The sequence below is a fragment of the Sciurus carolinensis genome, chromosome 11, assembly GCF_902686445.1.
Source record: "Sciurus carolinensis chromosome 11, mSciCar1.2, whole genome shotgun sequence".
Classification (NCBI taxonomy): domain Eukaryota; kingdom Metazoa; phylum Chordata; class Mammalia; order Rodentia; family Sciuridae; genus Sciurus; species Sciurus carolinensis.
Genome location: NC_062223.1, coordinates 29,379,251 through 29,389,085, shown reverse-complemented (window position 1 = coordinate 29,389,085; position 9,835 = coordinate 29,379,251). Strand labels below are relative to the sequence as shown.

General features: G+C 35.3%; 1 protein-coding gene across 1 annotated transcript; it reads right to left on the bottom strand.

Annotated features, from left to right (window-relative positions):
* Positions 1 to 4,272: 4,272 nt before the first annotated feature.
* On the bottom strand, positions 4,273 to 5,232 carry LOC124959377 (olfactory receptor 4S2-like). Its single transcript, XM_047517874.1, has one exon. It carries the CDS (start codon positions 5,215 to 5,217, stop codon positions 4,273 to 4,275), a length of 945 nt encoding a protein of 314 aa, XP_047373830.1. The 5' UTR covers positions 5,218 to 5,232.
* Positions 5,233 to 9,835: the final 4,603 nt, after the last annotated feature.

Sequence of the window (9,835 nt, the reverse complement as noted above, 5' to 3'; positions counted from 1 at the left end):
TCTCTTTCATTGTAGGGGTTCTGATTCTGCAGAGTGGCTAAAGTCTGGAAGTTGATTGAAGGGACACGACTTTCTGTTTTGAAAATTCAGTTTTGTTTTGATTACCTGAAACTAAAAAAATATTCTGCTGAAATACATCAAGTAAGAACTCATTAGGATTTCTATAATATTTTCCTTTTAGGAAGCCTAAAACCAACTAGCCAATGTCATAGGTCTTTTCTGGTTTCATTACTTGGATTTCTTTGACTCTGTTATTCACTGTGGTGGCCACACCACCCAGACCTTGGAGGTGGAGTGCTGCCATCGTGGATTCAATTATTCAATTTATATTTAGATTTTTCCTGTCCAGGGACCTCAACTTCTACTGTGGAGTCCCACCAACAGGGAAGAGCAATCATAGAAATCCTCAAGGATGTCAGGACTCCTATCACAAATATATTACTCACGGTTGTGATAAAATGTATACATTGAACTCTTCTAGGGTGCATGAGACTTAAATGATAAATCACAGTGCATTCCACTTTCTCTAAGCCTTTGAATACATTTCTAACCCTTAACCCTGGAAAGCTCAGTACTTCTAGCTCACAAGGACTACATTTTGGTCCTTGTTGCAGCTAACTAACCAAAAAGAGCCCTTCCTAACTTCGTGACACACAACTATAAGAACATTTGCTTTGTGAATTTGCATCTATAAATTTAGCCTGATCCAACTTTGTTTGTTCCACCATTATCCCACATTTGATATTCATTGACACATATGTTACTGGATTCCTATCTCCATATATTAGAAAAATCATGTAGTTTTTCAGGAGTGTAGTGCACCTAGTCAGGGTCACACTTTGTAGTTCTTTTGGGGTAACTTTAGACTTGAATCTAAATATAGGTCTAGAAGTAATGAAGGGAAGTGGGATTTAGTCCTAAGTCGAGGCACCATTTTCTTTCAGGGCAACAGCCTACGGGAGGCCATGAGAGAATCTTTAGGCAATGACAAGTAATCTGTAGACAGGGGTGGAAAGACTACCTACTGGTAGCAGAAGAGCACTTCATCAGGATATACAGCAGCTTTGTTCACTTGCAAAGACTCACAGATCTCTCTGTTCCATATTCTCAATATCCTCTTCCATCTTGTGATGGGGGCCAGAACCTGAATCTCACCTGTGACTCATCTGTTTCCCTGTCATTTTGTGTTCCACAGATGCAGAACCTGATGTGGGGATTTCTATGAAGGTAATAGACAGAATCAGAAACTGAGGGAAACTGATGAGGTAAGGAGAAGAAGAATGTGGTATCAAAATAAGTTTGACTTTAGCCCAGGGACTTGACTGCTATGGAGTATTCATTCTATTACAAACTTAGTGTACCCATTTGAGCACATTGGATTTTTTTTCTTTTTTTAACACTGATCCTCCATGGAAAAGAAACACAAGAACACTCAAGTTGTTCTTTAATTTGACACTAATAATTGAACTCCCCTATAATACAGATGATAGAAGTGACTTCTCTCAAAAGGATATAAGGAAGGAAGACTTTACACATTCATTTTTGTAGAATTTTTAAATTTTTTTACTTTTATACAAAATGCCATGTTCCTCTTCAAATTTCAAATTCTAATTACTGAAATACACCACAAATAGGGTACTAAAAATTGATTAGAGCAATTCCTAATAGCAAAGTATGAGTGATAAAATCGTATTGCCTTGTATATTTTTAGAAACACATGTTAACTGAAAGAGCTAAAATATACAATGCATTCATGTTTTGAAATTGATTTAATTTTTCTTTATTGCAATGAAAACCAATGAATGGAGGCAGTTGCATCTCTTTTAACATATAGCAGGTTTTTCAGTCAAGATGTTTGTTTCCTACAGCAGAACATACCTACAGTTTGTATACTTTGCCCTGATAACAGAATTATAAAGTCCATTATGTGTGAGATCATGATGGGCATTGTGAGTTAAAGAATGTCAGAGCTAGAAGGGACCTAGAGGTCATCTGACCTATTTGTCTTGTGTACAATCTCAGAGAAATAAAGCAACAGTGAGTGACCAGGGGTCTTCTCTCATCAAGGTTTGCTCCTGTGGGAGACAGCACATCCCACCTTAGCACTGCTGTGCTTGCTGGCATCGATTCTGGGTAGGGAACTAGATCAGGCAAAGGACTCCAACACCAGAGGCTCCAGTGAACTTCAGCTTGTCTTGACCCCACTCTCTCCCAGTCCCATTCTTCATGTCTGTATTTCTCAGTTTGTAAATGAGGGCGCTAAGTGAGGGGAAAACAATGGTGTCAACAGAGCATACACTTTGCCATTGCTGGCAGAGTCAGCCCTGACATAGGTGAAGAAGAGGGACAAGAAGAAGAGGAAAACCACAGTGATGTCTGAGGGGCAGATGGAGAGCTTTGAGGGGACACTTGGAGGAATGACTCATCAACATGAACAGGGGTGATGATGTAAGAAATTACAAAGGCAACAAAGATCAAGAGGGACATCACCCTGTTGTGGTAATGATTGTCATGTCCAGGAGCCTCATGTCAGCTCAGTCTAGCTTCAGCATAAGGAACACATCACAGAAGTAGTAGTCATTTTGATATGGGCCAGTCTCCATGAGTATCTCTCTTTTACAAACTTATACAGAACTGTGGGTTATGACAGTTGATATATAGGCACAGGGTTTCCCTTGGGGTGAAAAAGATTGAGAACGTTTCATTGAGAAAATGATGTTATGTGGAGGCCTGGGGAATAACCAGACATTTGAGGGCTCTTGGCTATCATAAGCAACTTATTACCAATAAAATGAGAACTACATGCTATCATAATGCTTCAGGTGAGGTGAAAACTGGTGAAGAACATATTAGGAACTGATATTTTGCATAAACTTCCTCAGAGCATGTTCTATGTATCTGCACGTTATTACTGTGATTCTTTCTCTAATTTTCAAACATATAAATGGAAGAAATGTCACATTGCTTATTTTTTTTTTATTTTAGAAGCCCCTGCATCACCATCAAGAGAAAGTTTGCAAGGAAATTTAGAAACAAAATCAATAACAAAGGAGTTGATGCATTCCAACTTCCCATACTAATACCACTCAGTTAATTGATGCAGTATTATAAAAGGTAAATGTCCACTTCTTTACTTCTGTAATTCTGTATCAAAATACATAGTTAAAATGATCTGCAAATTTCTCTCAGATCTTAAATCCTAGACCCTGGACATAATTGACATCATAATATTATATAATGACAATTATAAAGGATCATGTTTTGATAGTTGTGTCCTTTTTTAGGAAATTGTTATCTTTACTGAGACTCCTTTTATGGAAATAGAGAGATCCTAAGCTTTCACATTTTGAGATTTGAAGTGCAGTAAATACTATTAAACAATATGAAAAAATGATGTACTTACTACACATTTAATACTTTATTAACAATGCTTCTAAAGTTAAGCAATGTAATGTGATTATTCCATATAGTGGATGTTGTACTCATCAACACTATTACTTGATGATGAGAACCCTCAAATAGATGTCCTTAGTCTTAGTCTTTCCTAGACTACAATGTTGTTATCACATACAGTCACCGCGTTATACAAAGGGCCTCCTGAACTTTTTTCTCATGTTCACTGAAATTCTGTGTCCCTTGATCTCATTTCCCTGGAGGGTGCAGGAAAGAGCACTCCATTTTCAAGTAAAAGAGACACAGACCTGATATTTTCTGTTGCTCTATCATCTGTATCGTGGTCCCCACTAAGAAACTGAATTTAATCCGCCCAAAGTATCACTGTCTGTGTGTAACAGAAACAAAAGTGTTAGGGTAACGAGGAGTGCAGAGACACAGGAGAGCTGTTTGATTCAAACTTTATAGGAACTAATGTTTTCAAAACATGCTTTTCAGCAAATCATATTTACCCTGATAACTGTGTCACAGTTGTCTAATATGTACCGGGAGAGTTCTTAACCCTGTAAACAACTCAAGTAATTCAGGGTAGGTTTTAAAATCATGTAAAGAAAATGAAAACAGGTAAAAATGAGAGAAGATGGTGAGACTGAGATTCTGTGCTTAGTAAGATTTCTTCAGTCATGATATTTTAAGAAAGTGTTTGATTAATAAATTAACAAACAATTACTAAGTAATGATGAATGACAGCCTAGTTTTTAACAATATGCTTTTGTGTCATTTTTTCCTCCTGAAAATTTAGTTGAGTCATAATTTTCTTTGTTGTGGACTGTGTATAAGCAAGACTGACAAAACTTAAGATTATTCTGCCTAAAATTATTACTTCCAACTATTTGCCATTAGCGTTCTCGAAAACCTTCCACTCCACAATTTCCTCATGGCATTCTTTACTTCTGCATTTCTCAGAGTATAAATCATAGGATTTAGCATGGGAGTGATGATGGTGTAAAACACAGCCACCATCTTATCCTCTGAGAAGGTCACATTAGGGCGCATGTATGTGAACACACAGGGACCAAAAAAGATGATGACCACCGCAATGTGGGCACCACAGGTGGACAGAGCTTTGCGTCTTCCTTCTGCCGACTGCTTTCTCAGAGACACCAGAATGACACTATAGGAGATGAGCAAAAATACAAAACTCCCCAGAGTGACAGTACCACTGTTGTCTGTCACAACAGCACCAATAACATAGGTGTCTGTGCAGGCAAGTTTGAGCACAGGACGGACATCACAAAAGTAGTGATCGATCTCATTGGGTCCACAGAAGGCTAGGTGGACTATCAGAGCCACTTGGATAATGGAATGCAAGAATCCACTTACCCAGGTCCCCAACAATATTTTACTGCACCTCTCCCGGTCCATGATGGTCATGTAGTGCAGGGGTTTACAGATGGCCACATAACGATCATAGGCCATTACTATGAGGATGAAGATCTCAGTGCCACCAAAGAAATGCACCCCAAAAACTTGTAGCATGCACCCCACAAATGAGATAGTTTTCTTCTTTACTAGCAGGTCAACAATCATCTTGGGGGCTGTGACCGAAGAGAAGCAAATGTCCACAAATGACAAGGAGTTGAGGAAGAAATACATGGGAGTCTTCAGAAGATTTCCCATGAAGATGGTCAGCATGATGAGGAGATTTCCCAGAAAAATGACTGTGTAGAAGAAGGAGAACACCACAAAGCAGGCTGCTTCAACCTCTGGGTTCTGAAAAAGGCCCCGGAAAATGAATTCAGTTACATTGTTTATTTTTTCCATGGAATGAGTCCAGTAGGTCAAATTCTTGAAAGAATTATATTACCTAAAAAAAAAAAAAAAAAAAAAAAGGAAAGGAAAGAAAGACTTGCAGGATTTATTTTTAACTCAGAATAAATGAATGATCAGAGTATTTGAAAATGAAAAAAAATGGTTACTTACTGCTGGTTGGCACTAAAGTGTATTTATTCTGATGCCTTTTCCTCTATAATATCCCTTTTCCAGTTTATTCACTTTAAATGAGGAAGCAAAATCCAGAGAAATAAATCACATCTAAATGTAATGAAAGTCACATATCTAGTTAAGAGTTTATCTTAGATATCTGAGTTCATATTTATTTGTGGATAGAAACTAACTTAGTTCTCTTTCTGTAAAAGATATAGACAACATTTGGAAGAACTCTATGGATATAGTGTTATCTGTATATCTGATTAAGTTTCCCTTACTTGGATCATAGAAGTAAAACCATGTCCACATGGTGCCTTCTGAATACTGCCATGCCTGGTCACTACATTCACTTAGGTTTCCCTGATATGTTGAGGTTGGGTGACTTCTGCAGTTTCTCCTTTAGATATTTCTGTGGATGAGCTTATGGTCCCTGCTGAGCTTAAGTACCTATAGTGAATAGGTGCTGGAGTGTGTAATCCAAAGAAGAGGATTCCTACACAAACCTGAGTCTGAAATGACATTTCTGTAAACTGGGTAAATCATTTACCATTAAGGAGCTTTCGTTTTCTCATTTGTGAAAACACAGACTTTTAATTTCATTTTCACCATATGGATAGTAATTTCTACCTTGACATTGAATTCCTCATGTAGGTTAAAATAAAGGTAGAAAATAAAGAGAAAAGAAGAAATAAGTCTGTGGATTTAATGAAGCCCTGTTTGATTTGAGAAGAAGAGTCTCAGGGTATTTCTGTAACTTCAAACTCAGAGTGATGGAGGATTCCCCAGGATTTACTATGGCTTGGTATTTTAACATTTTGTCTATTAAGTGGAAAATGTACCAAGAACAAGAACAAAACATACAAAGGAAATACTGCCTTTTAATGTCTGTATCCCTCATGTATCTTTCCATTTTTTTTAAAGTCTCCTTACAGAATATTTGAGTTTTCTCTGTCTGGGTGCACTCAAAATTTCAGGAAGAGATTGTCCTTTAGTGATTATTATTATAGGTTTAGGAAATGCTTGGTTTATTTAAATGGATTTAATTTAATTTAAGTGGACCTTAGTTCCAGACTGACTAGTGGGACCACTTAAGTTTGGGTAGAAAAGGGCACATGGAGTTACTCTGACTAAGGGGCTTGTTAGGTTCTTCATTAAGTCAAGTCACAGATATAAATGATTCCTGTCATTATAGGCTGTTCCCTATAACCCCATCTCTTCACCACCTGTCTAGTTCATTACTTCCACTGCTATTGAACCTGATGCTCTCAGCTAGCCTTTCTGCAGCACTATCTTCCCAGGGACTTTCTGCTTTGGAACAATTACAGGTTTAGTCAGAACTGTATATTAGAGTTGATAATCATTAAAGTCCACCTTCTCTTGTGCATTTCACACTAATTATAATTATAATGGTACAATATAATAATAATAATGTAATTCAGATTTGAAATCAAGCCCATGTCCCTACATTTGCACACTTCTTTCTCTGTTGCTTTTTTGCTAAATTTAGCAAAAAGTACTATTCTCCACTGAGGAGCACTTCAGTAAAAAAGAACTCAACTCACAGACTATTTAACAACCATATATTATGTTGCTTAACTCCTTTAGATGAAAATAAACCTCTACACCTGAGTTCTGCTCCTATAGTGTCCTTACCACAAAATTCTAGAAATCTTCTGTCACCTGACATCAAGACCCTCCTAAAAGGAATTCACCTTCCCCTTTCTGATTATTTACAATGGAATAGCATCACACTTTGCTTTGAAATGACTGGCATCTTCTTATGGTACTTGTACTATCCTGACTCAGAGTTATTCCGGATACATTTTATCATATTATCATCCTAGTGTTCTCCTCTATAACTCCTTGGAACACCTCCTTACACTTATATTACACAGTCTTGCACTAATTCCTATGTCATCCAACACTTCATATTTGTTAGAGAACAAAGAAATCTCACCAGTTTTTTGTAAGATTTGCATTTTGCTTTATTGTTCTGTCTCTTCCTAGTATAATTTGGTTGTGATGTCCAAAGTGAAATAAGTGATGCTTGAGAAATAACTTTGTAAATAATCTGTACCTAAATATATCTGATTCCCTAAACACGAAAGGTTCTAGACATCAGACTTTGCGATTGTCTCACCTAGTGAAATCTGCCATTCCATGGAAGCTTTGGCAAGGAATGCTTATTTCTCTACTTGTAAGGTATATTTGAAAGCAATGATGCAATGCCATAATGACCTTAGGGAGAGCTTTTCCTCAGACGTTCCCCATAATCAAAACCAAATCACCAACCTGACAATGAGATTTTAGGTAGAGGTTTCTTTTGAAGTTTTTTAAATTAAAAAATGTCTTTGTTTGAAAACCAATTGATTCTCACATTTAGAAACATACCTAATTTAAAACAATTCACCTAACACAAGTAATTTTATGATTACATTGCTCCTTTAATTAATGACCTCAGATATTCACATTTAATAGTAATTTCATAAAATAATATAAAATCTTTTCTTTCATTGAAAAATATTGAACTTTTCTTCTCTTTTGAAATTTCTACTTGAAAGAAATACTGTGGATTGAATTGTGCTTTTGGAGTTCACTGCTTTTCTACTTAATTGGGTATATACCAATTTCTAGAGAATGAGGTAGGTTCAGTTTCAGGTATGATATTTGCCTGAACTGAACTGTAGTGTGGACAAATATTCTTTAAGTTCTTTTTTTTTAAAGTAAAAGTCTTAATTAATATTGACTTTTGACCATGAATACTATTGATTTTCCATTTCCTATTTCTCTTATTTTATTTAACTTTATACTTGCTTCTTTGTTTTTTCTTTCCCTTTAATACCCATCTCATATTCTTCATCTTTCAAACCAAAAAAAAAAAAAGGATATATTTTTGTATTCTCATTATCTGTATTTAGCTGAAGAAATGATTTCTAAAAAATGAAGAGGAACAGCTAAAAAAGTGACGGTGTTTAAGTTTGTGCAAACTTTCAAAATGATGCAGTTTTTGAAGTCCAAGAGTTCTATGAGTCATTGGAATCCCAACAGTCCATGTAGATACTTACTCCCAATATTTCCTTTTGTCCATCACACCAGGGCCCAAAATGATAAAATTTTGAAAACTGTGCAATAAATACGTGTTATCAATTTGGTACATTTTATTAAGAGTACTCTTTCCTATGTTCCTTTGCACTTAATTCTTGAATTTTGGGGTGAGGCATGATATGGATGTTGTGGTGTCCTAGCAAAGTGGCAGCTGTCAGATTCATGAGTCTCACAAACTAGGAAATGGAACATATGAGAATATGCAAGTTTCTATCAGTGACTTCAAAAACTTAGGTCATTCACAAAATTACCAAGCTAATCCCCATTAGAGGACCTCAGGAAGTATCCTCTTGATTACTGTGAGGGGCATCACCAAGGTACATAAAAACAGACTCTCCCCATTCTGCAGAGAGCAAGTCTGATCAACAATCTGTATAGATACATGATGACAATATTAACTGCCAGTTTTGCAGTGTTATAGACATGGCAGATATTGCTTAGTATGGAGCCTTCACTGATGAAAATAATGACTCTCTTTTTCATTTAAAAGTTGAATAAATTAACTTGCCTTCAACCATTTCTTCCTTGGACATGTAAAAAGAGATGGACTTAACATTGACTATGCTTGGGAAGATGCTCTTTCATCCGTCTCTTGTTGATTAATTTTTAGCTGAAGGTTAAAAATGATAATTGTGATGCATGGGCAAACAGATGAAGGTCTGTAATATTTGGGAGAAAAAAGATAAGTTTTTCAAAATCAATTTAATTTGAGAGTTAATAATGTTTCCTACATGCACAAAAAGAACATGCTTTTTATAAATAAGCAACAGAGCTGGGCATGGTGACTTACCTCTCTAACCCCAGGAACTTTGGACGATTTCAATTTTGAGACTGGCCTCAGTGATTTAGTAGGGTCTTAAGAAAATTAGCAAGACACTGTCACAAAATTTTAAAAAGGATTGGTGATGTACCTCAGTGGTGGTAAAGCACCTCTGGTTCAATCTCTATATGTTAGATTGAATATATACATATATATTATATATATATATATGTCTATGTATGTATACATATTATATATTTATACACACATATATGTAAGTATATATGTGTAAAAAATATATAGGTAATATAAGTGTATTTATATGTATATAAGTATATATGTACATATATATAAGTATATATATGTATATATGTATATCATATATAAGTATATGTATATTATATATAAGTATATTATATATACTTTATATATATTATATGTATATTATATATTATATGTATATTATATTATATGTATATTATATAAGTATATTATATATATATTATACTTATATATTATATTATATATAAGTATATGTATATTATATATAAGATATATATAAGTATATATGTATATGATATGTAAGTA

Excerpts from the sequence above, each read along its gene's own strand:
- LOC124959377 (XM_047517874.1), bottom strand. The coding sequence starts at position 5,217 with ATGGAAAAAATAAACAATGTAACTGAATTCATTTTCCGGGGCCTTTTT.